General features: G+C 47.0%; 1 protein-coding gene across 3 annotated transcripts in view; it reads right to left on the reverse strand.

Moving 5' to 3' along the window:
* The window catches only part of XPO4 (exportin 4), a 58,108-nt gene that overhangs the window by 19,024 nt on the left and 17,105 nt on the right, over positions 1-21,979 (reverse strand). For all 3 annotated transcript variants that reach the window (XM_029048028.2, XM_029048030.1, XM_039914892.1), the window contains exons 4-9: positions 21,026-21,164; positions 16,269-16,385; positions 15,410-15,563; positions 10,151-10,263; positions 6,892-7,049; positions 6,487-6,661 (exon numbers count right to left, since the gene is read on the reverse strand). In XM_029048028.2, coding sequence (XP_028903861.1) covers positions 6,487-6,661; positions 6,892-7,049; positions 10,151-10,263; positions 15,410-15,563; positions 16,269-16,385; positions 21,026-21,164 — 856 coding nt within the window. The remainder of the gene's footprint in view (positions 1-6,486; positions 6,662-6,891; positions 7,050-10,150; positions 10,264-15,409; positions 15,564-16,268; positions 16,386-21,025; positions 21,165-21,979) is intronic.

The raw sequence follows: 21,979 nt of genomic DNA on the forward strand, positions 1-21,979 counted from the left end.
ATCCTGGGGAACAGAAAGATGATGAACTAGACACCAGGAAGGGAGATTTTCACCATGGGGCCAATGTGAGTGGAGGGGTAGCAGCAGCAAGGCAGTTATACTTGTCCGACTGGGCAACACTCCTAACAACCGAAGCAGCGTTTCTGATTTCAAGAAACTAAGACCAATGTGGACTACTATAACACAGAGATATTAGTCAAGTTGCAAGGTGAGCCTTGGGAATCCACTGCCAGTGGTCAGGGGTGCAGTGAAGCAAGAGTCTCAAAAGGATTTCAAGACAAACGCAAGAAAGATTCCACCATGGAGGGAGACAAAGGATAGTCCTTCTGCAGTCAGGGTAGTCTAATAAAAATAACCGACCCTTGAATGAGTGACCCTATGGAATCAGAGAAGCCCAGCATCATGGAGGAGAAAGATATCTATTGTTGGCAGTATAAAACCTTCTCATTTCTAACATCTAGTGAACCTACTAAGTCTTGGAAATACCATCAGGCCTACTCTACCCTCTGCCCAAATTCACCACACCATCTCCAGTGTTCTGACATGCCAGACAGAAGTAGGTTTTTTGCCTCCTGGTTCCCCTTGGCATCTGGCCGGCTACTCATTCGCTACTTAAGTCCAACTTTTTATACGGTCCCACCTCCAAAAACGCAATTCGGCAGCGAGGCTTCCTGGTGACTAATTCCCAGGATCCCCCCAGCAGCTCTTCTTGTGGTTGGGAGCTACGCTGGCAGACTGCCCGCCTGCTGCTGGAGAGGCCTTCTGAAGCGAGACTATACACCCCCTTGCCAAGAATTCCACAACTTGCCCGCCGACCTCCTTGAGAATTCCCAGGCGGGTGCCATCTGGTCGTAGTAATTTGTTTACATCTAGTTTAGCAGTTTGGACCAAGCACCCTGGTACTCATCACAGTCTCGCCCAGTTCCTCCATTATGCAAACCACCTAGGTGTGGAAGGCACTTCCACACACGACTCCAAGCCCCTCCACTCCCACTTGCCACTTCTCCATGGCACCTCAGGGTTTCTTTGGGTCAGAAACTGAGCTGGAGGCAGCTGAAGGCTTCCTGGGGCTGTCCTGGCGTTGAGCCAAACCTCCAAGATGGGCCCAAGGCCATCCTCCATTTAAGCATAAGCTTCCTGGGGGCAGGAAACATGAACTTGGCCTTTGCTGAACATTCCCTAGTGCTGATGACGCTACTACTCATGAGCGACCTCCAAGCCACCCTAGGAACTGCTAACCGCAGGTTCTAGCCTTGAGTTGGTCTCACTTTTGCTATCTTGTCATTCCCTCTCTCCCTCTCAAATGCACCCACTGGGATCCTTCTTGAAGAGTAGAAGAGCCACTGAAGAAAGAGGCCCTGGCCTAAAGCAAAAGACCATTTTCATCTATTATAGAGATTTGACTGACCCTCAGTTGGGACTTAATTTCCGTGGAGCAAGCCAGGGCAGGTAAAGCATTAGCCAGCTACCCCAAGGAACTGGAAACAGCAAAGACGATGCAAAAGGGATGGGGCCACTTGCAAGCAAGGTTAAATTACGAGGGTTAGGATGTTTCAGTCTGAGAAGGGATGGGTTGGAAGCTCACAAGACTATGAAGGGCAAGTGACAGGCCCAACACTAAACTACTACTAACCAAATCCCAGAGCACCAGGACCATGGGAGGTCCGAGAAGAGTCAGACAGCAGGGGGGATGCACGGGGTAACTAGAACCACAGATCTCTTGGCAGAAGACATCAACCACTTCAGAAGAGTTTGGGATAGATTTGTGGCTGCACAGGCCACAATGGGTCACTAGAGGGCCACCACAGGGATAATAATAATAATAATAATAATAATGATGGTATTTGTTAAGCGCTTACTATGTGCCAAGGACTGTTCTAAGCACTGGGGTAGATACAAGGTTCTCAGGTAGTCCCTTGTGGGGCCCCAGTTTTAATCCCTATTTTACAGATAACTGAAGCACAGAGAAGTGACTTGCCCAAAGTCACACAGGTGACAAGTGGCGGGGGTGATATTATAACCTATGACTTCTGACTCCCAAGCCCGTGCTCCTTCCACTAAGCTGGAACCGCACTTTCTTCGAGGGAAAGGTCAGGGATTTTAGGTGGGTGTCAGAAGGCAGAGTGGAGGCCCAGAATCCCAATGTGCTGGCAACCACCCTTGCCTGGCACCCTGTACAGAGTGGTCTAGCAGGAGAACTGGCACCAGCTGCCTGCACTGGGGCCACTATGGAGAGGCAGAAGCCTGGAGTCTGGGGCATCGAGGGAACCGGATGAACCACCCTGCCAAGGCTCAGCTGCCCTCCTTCAGCTGTCTGTACTGGCCACGGGATCTTGTCTCTGTGTTCATCCAGGGCCTTTTCTGATCTTAGTTCAAATAAACTTTTCCCCTCTCATCCTACTGGGAATTCCCATTCTCTGTCCCGGCATCGAACATAGCTGGCTGGCCAGGATGAGAGAATGTGAACGGCGCCACACAAACCACTGGCACGGTCATCGCCTCCGTTGCCTGGATTCTCAGCCCTGAAGGACTGAGGCTCCTCAGCCATTCCCGACGGGTGATTCCATTCATCATCATCCTCCTCCTCCTCTCTGTTTGTAAGCGATCCATCAGATGTGACCACTGAGGGCAAGAGATGTGGGTCCAGCTTCTGGGGTTCTATCTCAGGTGCTCACATATGGCCTTACACTCAGTGAGTGCTCAGGAGACCCCACCTGTTGGACTGACTCTCAGAGGGGGGCTAGAATTGCCACTGCTGCAGCAGGCATTTAGACTGAAACCAGTGAATTGCCCACCCCAGGGCATATCACCAGGGGTCCCGTGGACATCACAATGCATCGGAAAATTGGGACTATTGGATTGCTAACTTTCTAGTCCAAGCAGTCCAATGGCCTTGGGAAATCTGGTACTGGCTAGCTAGGAGAGGCTCTTTTAGCCAGTGAGGGGAAAGAAAGCTGGGCCAGGAACTCGTCCAAAGGTTTGGGCCCATCAGGTATCCAGTTGGACCGGCCAGATCCACGGCTGTCTTTCAGTAGCACCACCCATGGCTTCCGAGAATCACACCAGCCCTTCTTTAGGCTTCTGTGGAAGTGCTGCTTTCTGCGGGGACAATATCCTTTCCTTTGCCTGGTACCAGATGTGTCAGAGACACACTAAGGAACTGTGACTCCAAGAGTTTGGCAATCGATGGGAGTCACTCTGCCCTCAACTCCTCTATGACTTTGGGTTAATAGCAAGGCCTAGCAGGTCCAATGAGGATAATTCTACCTACTCTCGAGAAGGATGAATTGAGGGGACAGGTGAAAAAACAACACTGAGTTCAGTTATTACCAGCAGACTTGCTCTTCTGAGTGTCACAGAAAAAGAAAACATTTTTTTCCAATGGTATTTGTTAAGTACTCACTATGTGCCAGACACTGAAGTAGATGTGAATCTCTGAAGTAGATTCAAAGTAGTCAGGTTGGACACAGTCCATGTTCTACTTGTTCTTACAGTCTTTATCCCCATTTGGCAGATGAGGTAATGGAGGCACAGGCAAGTGATTTGGCCATGGTCACAGAGTAGACAAGTGGCGGAGCCAGGGTTAGAACTCAGCTCCTTCTCCCAGGCCCATTCCCTATCCACTAGGCTAGGCTGCTTCTCTTATTCTAAGAGAAGCCCCTTAGCTGATGGGCACAGGTGTGTCATACAGAATGTAGCACTGATGGAAACCTGTCTGGAAACAAACCACAAACTCTTTACTCACTGCCCCTGCTACTAGCTTTTCAGAACATTTTAGAGGGGACTTACTGTCATTCAGTGTGATGATGATGATGATGATGATGGGATCCTCCGAGACTCCAGGACCGAGAACCTACTTGGAGGAATTGCTGACACTTCTAACGGCCAGCACGGTGCCCCACACACTCTCTTCCCTGCCAGCTGGGCCTTGGCTGCCGGGTAGCTGTAAGGTTGGACGACCCCCACCAGCTGTGCACTGCCTGATATAACAGGGCGGGATAGGCAGATGCCCAGTTGCTCTAACCTTTCCTGGACACCCTCTTTATCCTGTGCTGATTTTTGGCAATACACTTGCAACTCAGCAATCACCGGAGCTGGATCGAAAAACCTCGCTCTCTCCTCCTACTGACAATACACAGACATGTGCCATTGTCAAAACAATTACTGTAACCATTCAACACGGCCCACTGTAAGGGTAAGGGCACTTTAAACTCAAACTACACGGGTTTACATTGTTAATTCTTCATGCTGCCCTTAATCCTGGTCATTTAGGGAAATGTTTTTAAGTTCAGACAGCATTCCACAGTGTGCCCTACAGCCCTAAGCACTGACAGATGGAGCCTGCAGCCCAGCCTTCGGAGGATACGTTAAATAGTACTTCTGCGTGCTGGGATGGAGGAGCTGCAGGTAGAGCTCTTGGGTCTCTGTCCTACCTCCAGGAGTTTTTTTTTGAGTCAGAAGGAGAAACCTGAAGGCTGCCGGGAGAGCCAATCGGCACCTTGCGCAAACGATGACGATTCGCTCTCCAAAAGAGTGAAAATGAAGTACGAGCCACAGGGACACGTAGTCAGAAAGCAAGGGATTCCAGCAGAACACTGCCAACAATGTACACAATGCTTATGGCTAAAAAGCAGCTTACCTCAAATCCGTTATAATCTCTCAGTCAAGAGGGAGGGTTTTAGGAAGCTTAAATACCATAGATGTGTGCCAGCAGAATTCTCTCTTAAGTGGGGGGCAAGTTTGCTTTAAAGTGCTCTCCAGACAACAGGTGATTATCACAGCTGACCCAGAGCTAAATTAACAAATGTGGCCTGAAACTATCCCTTCAGGTTAAGGCAATTCTTGAAACTTAACGGAAGTTCTTTCGGGATCTATGCCTCAGCAGGGATGTGCACCACTGGGTAAACTTTCAGTTTGTGTGTTTTGTCCCTGAGCCCTATATGACACTCAAGTGCCCACACAATACTGCTTTACTGAATACGATTTTCATATACAGTCAGCTTTGATGATCCTTTTTTTAATGGAACTTTTTTTTTGGCAACCTATCAATGAAAGAGCATACAAGAATCTGGGCAAAATCACATCATTCTACCAATCCATTCCATCAAGATAAAAAAAACACACCATTATTTGGATAAATGCCACCATCTTTGGATGAGCAGGATTTTAAAATCCTTTCTGGAAAATAGCTGTTAATTCAGATCTCGATTTTAAATTTCTTCATTCAGCTTTGTATTGCCTGTGACCCTTATCTGCTGGGTGTTCTAGTCGTGGGCTTGGCTCCACCCGTTGAGGCCCTGGAGTGGCAATTCAAAAACTTTCTGCCTCAGGCCTGCCCAACTCTCTGGGCCTAAGAGGGCAGTGAGCCCATCGATGCCCGCAGCCTGGCCAAAAGCTCCAAAATTCCAGCGGGCAACTTTTAGCCCTCTGATCCCCCAGCTCTAATGATGCAGATAAACAGAACAAATTAGACTATTTGTTTTAGGACAAATATCAGCGCACAGCTTTCTCTCTCCCTTTTACACTTCCCTGTATTAGGCTCCTGATCAATAAACTGTAAATAGGAAAAGGAGCACGGCTTAGTGGATAATGCACAGGCCTGGGAGTTAGAAGGACCTGGGTTCTAATCCTAGCTCCGCCACTTGTCCGCTGTGTGACCCTGGGCAAGTCACTTAATTTCTCTGTGCCTGAGTTACCTCATCTGTAAAATGGGGATTAAGATTGTGAGCCCCATGTGGCACGGGACTGTGTCCAAACTAATTATCTTGTATCCACCTTGGAGCTTAGTATAGTGACTGGCATAAAGAGAGCACTTAAATACAATCATCATGGTTTTTATTATTATTAATAACAAAAAATACTGTTTTAAAAAACCAAAACAACAACAACCAGTTTTCCCACCAAAGTAGGCACCAAAGAATCTTTCTAAAATCATTTTTTCCTCTCACACGGTCTACGGGAATACCCACAGTATTTAAGATGCAGTTTTAATACAGCTGCTTTTTCCCCACTCTTTAGCAAACAATTCGAATGTGGAAAGACGATGCCCAGGGAAATACCCTCCCCATGAAAATCTTCAGAAAAAATAGAAATGTCCTGAGCCTTGAGCTGACTTGAACAGGATCCATTACATTTTAGAGACTTCTGTATATTAGGTTACAACACAAACCGCCAGATCGATCAACACGACCCCTGGCATTCTCCTCACACAGGGATTTTAGTGTTTTTAGTGAATTTATTCACGGAATGAACGGACAGAGCTCTGAACGGATGCTGCAACTGGAATAATCTGCTATTTCAGTCAATCATTTCCCCACCCCCGCTCAGAAAGCTCCGATGGCACTAAGGCGCTTGCCCGCCGGCAAAGATCGGTGGCCCCCAACCAAGCAGCTGGATCGTCCCAAACAGCTCTTGGGTGCCACAGGGGCCCGGTTAGCACAGAGGCCATCCTGGGCAAGCTCCAAGGAGCAGCAGCAGGTTACTCACCACTTCTTCCAATGCCGCGCTTCGCCCGAAAGAACACGTGAGGTGGGTGAGGCAGTTGACAAACGAAGAGAAGAGTTCATTTGGGACGGCAGTTAAAGCAGTGCGAGGGAACACAGTTATCAGGTTGCTGATGATGCTAGAGATCCCCACCGCTTCAGAATCTTCTATTTCAATTCTATGGACAAAATGACGACTATGTTACTTAAATGGGAGAGGAGAAAAACGGCTAACTAGAGTTTTCTCCCTCCCCCGAGCTTTTCTGTTCCAACAGTAAGTGCACAAATAATGTGAGCCTGCTGTGAAAACAAAGAGGGAAAACAGACAGTCTGTCCTTTCTTTTTCTGCTTTCAAGCCTTCAGCAAAGATTAAATGTCGCTATTCGAAAGAGCAGCATGGCATACGTACCCATTGACAGTACTCAGCAACCCCTCAATGAAATGCGCCAGGTAATCAACTTGGGAGCCTTCATCGGGGAAGATGGGTCCATGGAGAGAGGCCAGCTGGGCTAGACACTGGAGCGAGTCTTGGGCCATATCTGAATCTTCTCTGATTTTTCGATGGACCTGTTGGGAAGAATAACTAATCCATAAAATAAAGCACTCTCCCTCCTCAGACTCACACGCCTTCCCTCCAAAGGAACACGGCTAACAGCTCACTCTGCTTACTGCTGAAAGACTTCGGAAGCAAACATGTCTGAGTAAATTTTAGGATTGTCTCTCAATTTGTTGGCTTCCCGACCCATGACTTCAAACACACACCAAAGTGAACTTTTCCTGGGTGCTACTTACATTTTGAAAGTGGAACTGTCTGCAGCGTGTTATGTCTTAAAGAGAGGAACAGATGCCAGCCAGTCAGACATGCTGCTCCTTCTAAAAACAGCAACAATGACAGCCATCTGGACCATGCGAACTATGCCCAGGCTATAGCATCTTGCTAAAGTTAGTCGACAAGTTCAATCAGTAGTACATGGATGCGACTTTAGTGGAAGTAAACAGTGAAGGGCCGGAAAACAGACACACTTCAATCCCTAGAGACATTCTGCTATCGGCATTAGTATTGAGTTGATGGATCATTTCTATTCTTTCTCATCTGTTTTACCCCACGACTAGTTTTGTATATAAGGCAAAAAAGAACATAATTTTTTAAAAGATTTTACATGCCATTAAAAGGGCTACTGTGGAGGGTCGTATTTTGGATGAACAATGCCGGCTACGAGAGGCCCAGGGCTACTGCCACAACTTCTGGGGAGGACAGCACCCAGGCGTCTTCCCGCTGTCGACCTGGACAGTACAGCATGGTAAGGGGAATCAATTTTAGCTTGGATGGTTTCATGTGGAAATGATGACCGAAAGGGTCATCTATTTTGCTGCAATGGAAAGGACGAGATGGGCTGTGGCTTTTTACCCTCCATTAACTCCTAGCAGATCTGGGCTGGACCAAGTCTTGAATCCCAATTTATAATATATCCATGAAATGTGTGGGCGTTGGCATCCTGTATTTTGAGCAGTACTGGGTTTTCCTCCAGTTTGCATAAAGTAAATTGGATCCTAGAGATGAACTGGAAAAAATAGGATGCTAGAGGGTTAATAGTGAAACGTTTTCTAATCATTTCTTCACTCACTCCAGCTTTAATCCCTGAAATGTGTTGAGGAAGTGAGGAAAAACTCGATAGCATAAGGTTCGGGTGAACGGAGAGTGATTCAACCTCAACTTTATTTCTTTCACTTGCCCCCAAAATAAAATTTTCTGATAGGAAACAAAGCACTTCAACTAGGAAATCAAATTTTACCTAAAAATACATATATGAATAGTTCAGATTTATTCAGCCTCTCAAACCTCTAACGTTCTCTATGTTTGGAAAAGTACTTCTCCACTGCAGTAGTTATATCATTTCAGTTCCAGCTACACAACCATGCAAAATGACCATTACTTTCCAACTTCTGAGTGGTTGCAAAACAACTATATTCAGAAGCTATCAAGAGTAGCTCCACGATAAAGTTCACCCTAGCTTAGAAAGACTAATCTTTTTTTCAGGCCCAGGGGAACAATTTTGAATTTTTAGATAACAACAATTTCAGATCCCTTAAGCAACAGTCATTTGCTCAATCATTAGCAATCCAAATATTCAGCCACTTTCCGAGGGGGAAATCCTAGCTAGAGGCAAACTCCTCAGATCTGCTACTGTGGCTAAGCAGGAGAGGGTTAAGCTTCAAACTCCAAAGCTATTTGCATGAGGCACTTCACAGCTGACAGTAGCAGCTGCCAGCTTGTCTAGACAGCTGTTCAGATTTGGGGTGGCTGTTCCCAGTTCTGCCACCAAGTTTTTCACCTTTTCAAAAACTACCAGAGCCAGGGATTCTTTCAGTCAAAGGAGTAAATTTCCTTCAGAACAAACCGAACCCGCAAACACATCAAAATAATTTCATCCACCAAGGCAAAGAACAGCAGCTAAGGAGGATATATATTTAGCTACTGAATCTACAGTCTTTTCCATGTGTTACTGTTCTATTTTGCAAGAGAACTCCTATTAAATTACTGCCCTGATAATTCCTTCAGGAATGGATGCATCTCTGTCTGCACCTGGATGTCAGCCTCCAGGTGGCTGCTTGACCAGGAAGTTTTCCTGCTCTAATGCCAAAGGGGGCACTTGCTAGTATTCTTTGTAAAATCAAACTGATGGCCAATTTGCTTGCTTATTAAAATGATACATTTCAGTGATTTTGAAAGAGATTAATTTTGTTTCTATTTTGCCATTTTCCAGCCAGAATTAATAGCCAGTCTAGATGCTGGAAGGACATCATTTCCCTGCCCCTCTTGGAAAGTTCCAATGTCACAAAAGTGCTTGCCCATGGGAGAAGATCAGCAGCTCTGAACGAAGCAGCCACTTAGTTAATAACCCAGTTAACAACCCTCACTATAAGTGCCAATTAGCTAGGAAAGACAGTGTATTTTCAGGATTTAAATCATAGGCTGCAGAAAAATCTCTCTAAGTAATAATAATTATTATTATTATGGTATTTGTTAAGCACTTACTATGTGCAAGGCTTTATACTAAGCGCTAAGATGGATACAAGCAAATCAAGTTGGACAGAGTCCCTGTTCCAGGTGGGGCTCACAGTCTCAATCTCCATTTTACAGATGAGGTAACTGAGGCACAGAGAAGTTAAGTGACTTGCCCAAGGTCACACAGCAGATAAGTGGCAGAGCCAGGATTAGAACCCACGACTTTCTGACTCCCAGGCCCATACTCTATCCACTATGCCTTGCTGCACAGTGCTTGCTGCTTCTCACACTGTAAATGTAAAAACATAATGTAAGATCAATTTCTGTGGAGTGCAATTAACACTACTATTTTTCAAGTAAATTATGACTGCTCAACAATATTCATTTCCATTTGACTATAAAACAACTATCCACTGCCCATGTACACTGCTCATGGAAATACCAGAATCCCCTATTACACAAAATCCATAAATTACGAAGAACAACGTCTCCATTTTTGAAAAAAAAAAAAATTCCACTCATTCCTGAACATGTTGACTGGAATTAGGCTTGAACATCTGACAAAAATTCAGTCCACTTGTCCCAGGGTTCCTTAAAGATAGTACACAAGTAGCTTTGAGCCAACGGGGAGCCCTGCCTAGTGGCAAAGAATAAAACTTACTGTGAAGAAAAGCTCCATCACTCTGCTGTCCAAAAGGGTCTCTCTCCAGGACTCTGTCGGCTTCAGTGTCACGTTCTGGGAGGCTTCAAACATCGCTATGTAATGTCTGCCCAGTGAGCGGCTGTCAAGGTCAACAACCAATTCCTACTTTGTTCCCCAAAACCCAAGGCCCGGGAAACAACAGGACCCGCCAATCATGAAGGGGATGGAGAGCTTCAAAGTGCCTCTCTGCACACACGCCCGCTAGAGCTGGGCCCAGGCGTCCCAGTGAAAGGCATGGGGTCTGGACGACGAGTGGACTCGGGCCATGGCTGAGGATAGGGATGAGGAGAGAGGCACGGCGGGACAGGCCTAGGAGTGCACTCATTCCCTACTGCACACCGGGGACCCAAACATGGCAGGAGCAGAAGGGGAAAAAAACTCCAGCATCAGCACCATTACCAGGTAATGCGTAAGAGAGGAAATCAGCTTTAAAGTTTCTACAAGAAGTTTTTGAAAAACAGATAGAAAGGAGTTTCAGCGCCTCTTTAGAGAAGCAGCGTGGCCTAGTGGATAGGGCACGGCCTGGAAGTCAGAAGGACCTGGGTTCCAATCCCGGTTCCACCACTTGTCTGCTGTGTGACCTTGGGCAAGTCACTTTATTTCTCTGTGCCTAAATTCTCTCATCTGTCGGGAGTACAGTGTCTGACACATAGTAAGCACTTAAACACTATTAACAACAACCTACTTTATAAAATTAAAATTTTTTTTCCCCAAAAAAGATGTGCTATTGTGCATTTTAAAAGCATAACCAATTTTTCTAAAAGGTATAAAAAAGATACATGTAGGGGCAGATGCTCCCATATTTTGAAAGGGACGTATATTTATGCACAAAGAACTAGAAGGGGTGGGAGGGGCAGCAGGTGTACAAGTTTCATAAGCAATAGCATCTTGGTTAGTGGAATGTGTTCCCAGCTCCTTAGCTCCATTCAATTCCCCCGAGGTGCACTTAAAGGCCCTCAAAATACAAGAAAACGGAGCTCAGACGAATATGAGAAATGCAGACCAGTATCTATTCCAGTGGGAGGAAGGGAATGCTGATCACCCTCATTGCTGCTTAATTCTTTTTCACTATTTCCATCAATACCTGAAATTCAAAATATTCTAACATTTTTTAAAATGTTCTCTTGAACTAAGGATTAACTTCATAAATCTTGGTACTCTGTAGCAAATACTCTGCCACAGTATTAGCATATAGGCTGCCCTTGCCCTGCTCTGAAGTATCAGACCTGTGTTTCCTATTTTACGCTTCAGAATACATTTTAACCATTACAGATGAGACTTGGAACATTATCAGTCAGTGGTATCTACTGAGCAAATGAGTGCTAAACACTTAGAAAAGTAAGCAGGACATACATTCCCTGCCCTTAAGGAGCTTACAATCTAATGGGAGATAGACCAAAATGATTTAAAAATAGTGGAAAGAGGAATAACAAAGAAAGCTACATAGGATAACAGTTAAATAAAACAAATGTATAAATGAAATATAAAACTACAATGCACGCCCTAAGGAGAGATATAAAATATGTATGTGCTATGGGCAGAGAGTGGGGCACTGGGCTGGTGCAATAGGGATGCTAGGAATTAACTGGGAGTCTTCCGAGAAGGACGCTGAAGACCGGGTTTCGGGGGTTGGGGTGTGTGGAACAGGGTGAGGGGTCCAGAGGCGAGGGGTCGAGAGAGATGGTGTGTTGGGGAGGAGCTAAGAGTGCTGGGAAGTAGCAATAATAATAATAATGTTGGTATTTGTTAAGCGCTTACTATGTGCAGAGCACTGTTCTAAGCACTGGGGTAGACACAGGGGAATCAGGTAGTCCCACGTAGGGCTCACAGTCTTCATCCCCATTTTACAGATGAGGTAACTGAGGCACAGAGAAGTGAAGTGACTTGCCCAAGGTCACACGGCAGACAAGTGGCAGAGCTGGGATTCGAACTCATGACCTCTGACTCCAAACCCGTGCTCTTTCCACTGAGCCACGCTGCTTCAAGAGAATAGAGCAAGAGCAAGAGAATAGAGATGATGGACAAGATGGAGAAAACTGACAGAGAACCTTGAAACCCATGGTAAATGTTACCTTCCCCCTCCTCAGGTCTGTGCTCTGGGGCAGAGAGGTGAGCCCCCTCAAAGTCTCTAACACAGAGCCCCAGGCATAGAGCCTTTGCTGCCTCAGGGCATCCCCAGGCTGCTTCTAACAGAGTCCCGCCCAAAAGTGGTTTGGCCACAATGTGCCAAGCACTGTGCTCAGAGTTGGGGAAGATACAAGAAAAACTACAACTCTTGTCAAAGTATCAGCCTGTCGATCAATCGAGGGTATTTACTGAGCGCTGAGTGAAGAACACACCATATTAAGTGACCCCTGCCTGGCCCGAAGGCTTCTCTGAGCTACTCCGTCGCTCCCGTTTCAGATCCCTTTTGTCTACTTCCACACTACTGGCTGAGGCTTGCACTAAGTAGGACAGGGGCAACGTGGAAATGGGTCATAGGCTCGACCAAGGGAACAGAAATAGAAGAGAGAAATCTGGGACGGGACAAAACTCCCTTGGAGAATTCCTGCCAGAACAAAGTCCTCCAGGACGGGCAGAGGTCCCTGGGGAGTCCGGTCTGCTCTGGCTCCCACTTTCTCACCTCTATTCTTCGGCCAGGTATGTCACTATCCAGGGCTGCAGACTGGTACGCTGTCTGCCCAGAGTGGGCAAGAGGGGCGGCTATCTACTGACCGTTCTTTCTGGCCCTGGCCGACGACGCCGTGCCAGAGTGGGGACTCTGCCTGCTTCCCAGCTCATTTCCAATTTGCGAGAAATCCTCTCACCACTCTCCACTCCTCACTGGCTAACTGCTACCACTTCAGCCTTTCCTCCTTAGTGAATCAACAAGACAGTTTCCAGGTTCAGGTGAGGGCGGGTTCAGGGTGACAGGTGCCCAACTGCCCCACTGGTCACTGCGAAGTCTATAAAGGAGACAAATGGCTGGGGCAGCCAGGGCAGCTGGACCTCATTCACCTTCCTCTCCAGCTGGGCCATCGACGAGGGTGGACTTATTGACCAAGAGCCTCTCTAATCTGTCAAAGCCCTCCCTGTCCCCTGGCCGGTCTTTTGATAGCATCGGTTTTCCCCCGGAGATTAACTCTGAAAAAATGATTCAAACCCAAATCCGACCCACCGAAACGTAATGCTGATAAAATGCACTGCAACAGAACTGAAAAAGGAAACGCTACAGGCACCCACATGCCACGCCAGTTTGGCAAACTGTCTTAAAACAAAATAGGAATTGAATGTATTTTCCTTTATCTGATTAGGACCGCTCAAATCCCCAGGGCTCGGCTGACACCTGGTGAAGGAAGGCTGGGGGGTGTTGCAGCCCCATTGGCCAACAGACCATGGGAGGAAGAGGGCACGGTCCCTGAACTAACTTCTGCAGTCACCAGTGTTGCGCCGCACTGGAGCTTGACCCGAGGCTGAGGCCGCCACCACCTTCAGGGTAGCAAAACCGGCCCAGAGACTCTTCCATTCACCCTACCACTTAGTACATTAAGCTCGGCACATAGTAAGCACTTAACAAGAAGTATGATTATTATTATTGTTATTCATCCTGTCTGCACTTTATTTTAGTGTTGATCTCCCCGACTAGATTGTAAACTTGTACGGGTAGAGATTGTGTCTCCTAATTCTACTATACTCTCCCAAGCACTTAGTACTGCACTCTGCTAAACAGTCAATTGCACTTATTAAGCACTGTGTGCAGAGCGCTGTTGTAAGCACTTGGGAGAGTACAAAGTAACGATATAACAGCCACATTCCCTACCCACACCACCACCACTGGCTAGTTCATTGGTGGATGGCCGGCCCTGCCTCCTGCCCAGAGGGTCTCCTGGGGACCCACAATCAAGGGCAGGCAAGGGGCTAGGAAAAAGAATTAAGGAGGTCAGTTTGCCCTCTGGGAAACAGAAAGACAGGGGTGCACGCTGCCAGCAAGGCATCTTGGTTCAGGGCAATCCAAATGCATTGAACCATCTCTATGGCTGTGAAAACTGGGCCTGCTCCCCACACCACACCACACTCCCAGAACTGTACCCCCAGTGCTACCTATATGCAGTACAATAGCAGATGGCCAAAAGAGTTCATGGAAAGAGGGCAGACTGATCTCTCTCTGCTCTGTTTCTCTATATTTGACCAAAAAGACCTCAGAGCCAATCCAGGAAGAGCTATTGGAGGGATCACCTCCTCCTGCTCAGCCTGCCCAACCCCACCTTTCTTTTCCAGCATATTTGTTAAATGCTTACTGTGTGATAAGTACTGCTCTGCGCACTATAACTATGTACAGGTTAATCAGGTTGGGCAAAGACCCTCTCCCAAATGGGAGAGAGGCCACTCTGTTAGGTGGAAACTTCGAATCAAAAGACAAGGAAAAGGCATAATGGTGCTGGGCCCTGCAAACCATTAAGACAACGGTACTAGACTGGGGTAGTCCATATGGGCAGTGGGGCCAGGGCTGTAAAACCACGTTAGCCTTTTCTGTCATACAGGCAGCCAAAGGCAAATTTTACTGCCGGAGTGGTAGGACGCACTGAAATAAGAGTTAACGAGTGCTGATTCTGCTAATAGTGAATTCTCTGACACTGGGGCGAAAAGATGACACCGCTGCGTGACATACTAGGGGTTGTAGAGGAGACCCATTTGTGACCCAATAAAATACCCTTTATTTTGATTCATTTTCTCAGAAAGAGGAGCTCCTAAGGAAAAAAGAAATATATCGTGTCGGCTTCCCTGGAGATAACCCCCTCACAGTCCCCCCTTCCCCACTTACACGTAGCTGGAGATGAAGAGCCCGGGCTCTGCAGCAGAGCAGGACCCCTTGGTAAAGATGTGCCTGTTCCATTCCTGCGCCCCTCCACCCCTCCACCCTACTGAGGGACTTCGGGCCTGTGAGACTTTGCAGCAGAACCGAGCCCCATCTGGACTACTGGCTCACCACCTTCAAAGGTTTCCCTCTGACCTTCCCCCAGACGGAGCTCCTTTCCTTCCTTCCTGCTCCGCTGTGAGCCATTGGCAGGACGGTGCTGTAGAAGGCACAGCAGTAATGCCACCCAGGGAAAACCCCCGCACCCCCTCCCCATCCCCACCGCCTCTCGGTCCACAGAAATGCTGCCTGAAAATCAGGCTATTTAAAAGAGGGGCTTCTCTTTCTCTCCTGAATAAAAACCTGAGCTACTAAAAGGATATGGTTTGGAGGAAGGAAGTTCCAACTTAAGACCTGGTTGGCGAGTGCAAGATAACGCTGAAACACGGACGACATCTGAGCATTAAGGTTTTCTCGCCTGCTGAACTCCTGCAGGACTTCAACCGTCAGCATGAAGATCTGCCGAAGATCCTCCTCCTACAATTGAAAGAAACCCCAAAATGTTATAAAGTAGACTTTCGGCTCCCAAAGACCACCACATTACTAGGACCGATGATCTACGTGACTAAACAGACCAGATTTGCTTTGGCTCTTTAACCTGCCTCAAAGAGAACACCACAAGGAAATAACACGATCCACCACCGAAGAACTTTGGCGTCGACGTTGAAGAAATAAATCAGACAGTTGCTCTACTCCACAGCTCGAGAGTGTAAAGCGATGCCTTCACACAACATTTCTCCGGGGCCGAACAATACATTTAAGACGAGCAGCCCGCACCGTCCGCAAGAGCATATTTAAAGTCATGGCCCTCCTTGGCTTTGGGCCAACTCTATTTTTAAGATTGGCAGAGTTGCAAAAATTGCATTAATCCCACTTGAAAATGGGAGACAATAAATGGAATTAGGATTGAGACTACCCCCCCCGCCCCCGAACCTACTCTACCCCTAAACTCCCACAAGAGTGGCATTAAAGAGAGTGGGAAACCACCCCTCAGCTTTTAACGAGAGAAAGACTTCTGAAACTCTCAGCCAGCGTACAAACCTGATGGCTTTATTTCCTAGGACTGTGCAATTCAAGATTCCCAGGTGTGCATACCACTGCCCTTGTACACAAAACATCTCCTTACCCCTTCTGGGAGCGAAAAGAACGTGATGCCCGCAACGTGGCAAACGGCCTAAGTACCTGAAAGCCGCGCTTGCAGTTGCCATGGAACTCCATGCTCAGCCCGATGTTGCTGGTTTTACTGGAGCTCGAGAACTCGCTGAGCAGGGCGGTGAGAATGGAACAGGCCAGAGTTTGCTGCAAGAATTCAAGGAGACAAAAAGCACAAATGAGAAATGCTTTGTACGGTTCTAGTGTTTCAGCCAATGTTTTGAATGACTCGTTAGAACATTCCTCTCCGAATCAAATGCAGGAGCCTAGCTGGGGAAAGCACAGGGCTCCCTTTGCGACAGTCCGCCCCAGGCTGGCCCTGGGGCATTTTTGGCCACATGGTCCAACCTGAGCTAAAATGTTAAGAACGATCACCTGCCCAAACAGTATCTCTGGCTAAAGGCCTCGTTTTCTGATTTCAAGCCCAATGAACATTCTTCTACTCCTACCGAAGGAATGCACACAAGGAGATGGGGTGGGGAGATGGAGGGAGGGGAAGAAGAGACTACTCTGCACCCCAGACAGATGAAACCTTCAGCACTCACTCTCCGAGCCTCGAGATGCTACAGTTAAAAAATGGACTCTTCTCCGGCCCTGCAACCCCCGCCTGCCCCGCCCGCACCTAGCCGCGCCACAACGTCATCTCAGGCTCAGCGGCTCTTGGAGCAGACTATCTGGAGCCAAGGTGCCACGGGGGGACAGAGAGGCAGGGATTGTTCAAGGGCTAGGCATGCCGGCAACTGTCCAGGGGTTAAGCGGAAATATGCACACTACCTCTGAACACCCGAAAGATTAAAGTTAAGATGATACTATTTATGCTAGCGTGTACGACAGCTGAAAACCGTTCCCTCCACCCACCAACTGCAACATCTTTGTTCAGAAATGTCTCTGATGTCAATACCTTGACCCTACAGGCGCTAGTTATCGTAGTGCACACTCATCCAGTTAGATTCCTCATTGTTCCATAAATCCCAAACTGTCACAGCCTGTGTGGAAGAATACGTACATTTCGGAACGCTTTGATTTTTCAAATCGGTTTGTCATGATTTTTAAGATTGTCTGATTTCTATTTCAGCTGCTTGTACCGACAATTCTCTCGCACATATCTCCCATCGGTACTCTAAATGATGAGCTCTGGGTCCGATTCTTCAGCTGCTTGTACCCACAATTCTCTTAGACAAATCTCCCACCACGGCTCTTAATACTGACCACTGGGTCGTCTTCTCCCCCGCGCTCATGATCTGTCCAAATCCCAGCCAATGCCGGGAGAGACTGCAGCCAAATGAAGGATACAACTATCCACATTTTTTTTTCCAATGTCAAAGTTCGCTTAAAAACAGTGCCTTCAGAACAGCAGCTCCCATTTAAGTTCCACCCAGCAGAAGGCCTTATCCTTATTCACCCAACCCCAAAACGCTCTAGGTAACGCTGAGGTGACAATCGCGACGATCACTGACAAGATGCTTCCATTCACTGGAAATGTGGTGATACTTGCCTGGGTACCAGGCAACACAGAAGGTACTGGCTCTTTGGGAAGAACTGAAAATGAATATGCTTAGCTCTTGGGCACTCACAAAGGGGGACCAAAATAGTTCCTTTATTAGAAAGTATATAGAGAAGAACCATTGAACCCCCTTAAAAGGGAACAGAAATATACATTAACACTAACTTTTTGAGTGCCTGTGAATAGGTTGGAACCAGTTTGCATATCCAAAATCCACGCCCTATCCCCACTCATGCCGTGAAAACTGCCTTGCTTGAGCATCATCTCCTCCTCCCTCCTCTGCCTGGGGTGCGTTTGGAAGAAGGGACGGATGGAGCGGGTCAAAAACGAACATTAAACATCCTTTCCCTCCCAACCAAGCCCAACTCTGCAACCCCAAGAACAGACTGAATAGATTATCTTTGGTCATCTCAGGGTCAGGAAGCAGCCACCAGGGAGAGAGGTCAAATCGCCAGTACCCTTTGCGCACTTCTACCCGTGCCTCGGGTTTTGGAGGGGTCCTGGGGCCAAAAAGCAAAACTCAAGCCTTGCTCCAAGGCTTGGCCCTGGTAGTGGTAATGCTACTGATTGATAATAATAATAACAATGTTGGTATTTGTTAAGCGCTTACTATGTGCCGAGCACTGTTCTAAGCGCTGGGGTAGACATAGGGAAATCAGGTTGTCCCACGTGGGGCTCACAGTCTTAATCCCCATTTTACAGATGAGGGAACTGAGGCACAGAGAAGTTAAGTGACTTGCCCACAGTCACACAGCCGACAAGTGGCAGAGCTGGGATTCGAACTCATGAGCCCTGACTCCAAAGCCCGTGCTCTTTTCACTGAGCCACGCTGCTTCTCTAAGATTGAGTGGCCAGAGGATGCAATGCTCTGGACTAAGCTCTTGGAAGGAACAACAAATGCACAAGACTTGTTCCCTGTCCGTAAGGAGATTCCCACACTAATAAGCGCAATTGGTGACATGGAGGACTCAGAGGGAAATGCCCTGCAACCACTTTACAGTAAGCAGCAATTTCCAGTCTGTCTAGACTTATCGCCACCTAAGGTTTAGATTCTCCCTTTGTGATGTCACTACTAGCTGCTGGACAGAGGTGCACTGCAAAGTTTCGGAAGAATTTTGCTTATAATTTTTTTTTCCATTTCTTGAGGATTCTATGGGATGTGACCCCTTCCGAACTCCTGTACAGGAACATCACATTATGATGCTGCATTTGAGACCATGCTTTTGAATTCATTTTATAAAGCAGGCAGGCACAGCCAGTGAAAACACGGGCGATAAAAGATGTCACGGACCGAAGAAATCAAACATGAGGGGGTGGTGCTTAGGAGAGGGAGGGGTGGAAAGAAAAAGTGAGAACCTGGGATACTATATGGGAGAAGAGGTGAAACGGACTCCAAGGAGAGTAATAATAATAATGATAATGTTGGTATTTGTTAAGTGCCTACTATGTGCAGAGCACTGTTCTAAGCGCTGGGGTAGATATAGGGTAATCAGGTTGTCCCACGTGAGGCTCACAGTTAATCCCCATTTTACAGATGAGGTAACTGACGCACAGAGAAGTGAACTGACTTGCCCACAGTCACACAGCTGACAAGTGACAGAGCTGGGAGTCGAACCCATGACCTCTGACTCCGAAGCCCAGGCTCTTTCCACTGAGCCACGCTGCTTCACCCCACACTGGGGCCCCATCCTCTGAAACCACCCCCAACTCTTGGAGGGCTTTCGGCCTGATAAGCACGCACTCGACAGCAGTGCCATCTTCAAAAAGAGTGGACGGTGAAAATCGGCAGACAGAGCTTCTGAAATCTGCCCTATTTTGAAAGGACACTTTCCCAACCCATCTTCTCCAGCTTAGAAGTACCTACTCAGGCACTGCAGACTTCCCCAGTGGAGCAAAACTTGCATACTAAAATCAGGCATCATTTCTGCTTTAAACTTTAAGGGGAAGGGAAACCACTTCAGACTGCTTTTCCATCATAAAATGAATACTAGAGTAGAAAACCCATCTCCACACAAATCTTACTTTGCTAAAGAGAAAAACAATGTATCCAAAATAGAAAACTGCCATAAAGGCATTATCTGAAGAAAAAAAGGGCAAAGAGCCACTGTTTTCTTTTTGAAGTATCGTAAAATTCCTAATTTAATTTTTTAGATGCACATTAGCTAGTCAACGGGAGCAATTTTGGCAATCATACTAAAAATTGAATATCACTGATCCATTTCCTAGTAAAGTCATTAACTTAATACCTAGTAGACACTGCTTGCCTCACTCTTCAACAATTTCATTAGTCCTGTCACAAGAACAACACACTCAAGCACCAGCTCCAGCTGACAAAATAAAATACTCCTCTTGTTCAGAGAGGGGATTGTCTCTTAGAATAGCCTGGCTCTAGCCCCGGAGCTTTATTACCAAGAATAAACTTTATGAAAGGTTGCCATACATAAGGCAGGCTTTCAGCTGCTCCTCTAACCAAACATCAAGGAGGCTTGTGATAAGAGAGATTAGCTTGGACTATCACACCCAAGGATAGCACTGCTGTAGACAATTGGGTTTCCCTCTGCCTCCTCCCCCTCTCAAAAAAGAAAAACTTCAATGGGAATTCAAAGGGGCTGACTAAAAAAAGAGATCTTAAACAGATGCTTATCTTACTCAGAGGAAAGAAGCCCTGAAACCTGAAACCTAGTTTAAACAGGACCCCAAATTAATGGTCTTTTTTTTTTTTTTGAGGGAAGGAAGGTGTGGTTTGCTTGCTTTTAAAAAGAAAAATTTAAAAAACATCCCCAGGATTTTCCCTCTCCCCAGGCCCCACCTGAAGACCAGGTTTCACCAAGTCTGAAATAAATCATCACAATGGCTAAAGCATCAAACAACCCCCTGCAGATATTATTGCTGGTGTGCACTCTTATGCCTGAATTTTGTTCCCGAAGCTGGCATGGGCGGTGGAATTCTACCCCTGCATGCTTGGGTGTCTCGGAAGGTGGAGGGGAGACTGGCATTCCCTCCCAACCTGGGCACATGTAAAGGGAGGTGCTTGCTACACAATGGTTTGCTGAGTTTGGGGCCCAGCCCTGCTTTTGAGACTGCCCCTCGATCTCGGCCAGGGCTGGGCTCTAAAAGGTGGGTCAGGGAGAGGGTGCCTCGACAGCCAGCGCCCCCCACACCGCACACCGTCTCCGCCATCACTCAGACCCCAGTGGGGGCCAAGGCCAGCGGGTTTGTCGACTCTCATACTCCTCGATAGCAGGGAGGCCAGAGCACAATGCAGTCAAGACAGGGAACTTACCACCGTGGGGTTGCCGCTGCTTATCAACTGGCTGACTTCATGGAAAATGCTCTTACAGTCGATGGATTTATCTAGCGATCCTCGTTTTACTATCACCGCCACTGCTAACAGAATCTGCTCCCGAACATACTTCTGAAGGCTGCAAGACAACGCAGTGTTGTCAGAAAAGACAATTTTGTGGACAATAGATTTACAGTAGACTTAGATCCCCAGGATATCCTCTTCATTCCAAACACAAAGGAATATTTACAGGATTGTGGCACAATTTAATCCTGACAGTTTTAACAATCAATTAATCCTTTGTACTTATTAAATGCCTAGTGTGTGCAGAACACTGTATTAACCTCTTTGGAGAGTAACATGCAGTTAAAAGACATGATGCCTGCCCTCAAGGAGGTAGTTAGTAGATGAGAAAGGCACTTAAAAGGACTGGATAGAGCACAGGTCTGGGAGTCAGGTCATGGGTTCTCATCTCAGCGTGGCCACGTAATAATAATTATGGTTTTTGTTAGGCCCTCACTCTGTGCTGGGGAAGCATTGGGGTAGATTCAAGCAAATTGGGTTGGACACAGTCTCTGTCCCTCATGGGGCTCACACTATAAATTCTCATTTTACAGAGGAGGTAACTGAGGCCCAGAGAAGTGAAGTGAAGTGATTTGCCCCAAGTCACACAGCAGACACTTGGAGGAGCCGGGACTAGAATCCAGGACCTTCTGACTCTCAGGCCTGTGATCTATTCACTAAGCCACGCTGCTTCTCAGCCACTTGTCTGCCGTGTGACCTTGAAAAGCCACTTCATTTCTCTGGGCCTCGGTTACCTCATTTGTAAAATGGAGAATAAAAGTGTGAGCCCTATGTGGGACAGAGGTTGTGTCCAACCGAACTTGAACCTACCCCACCGCTTAGAACAATGGTTGACACAGACTAAGAGCTTAATAAATACCATAATTATTA

This window comes from Ornithorhynchus anatinus, chromosome 20, assembly GCF_004115215.2.
Source record: "Ornithorhynchus anatinus isolate Pmale09 chromosome 20, mOrnAna1.pri.v4, whole genome shotgun sequence".
Lineage (NCBI taxonomy): Eukaryota > Metazoa > Chordata > Mammalia > Monotremata > Ornithorhynchidae > Ornithorhynchus > Ornithorhynchus anatinus.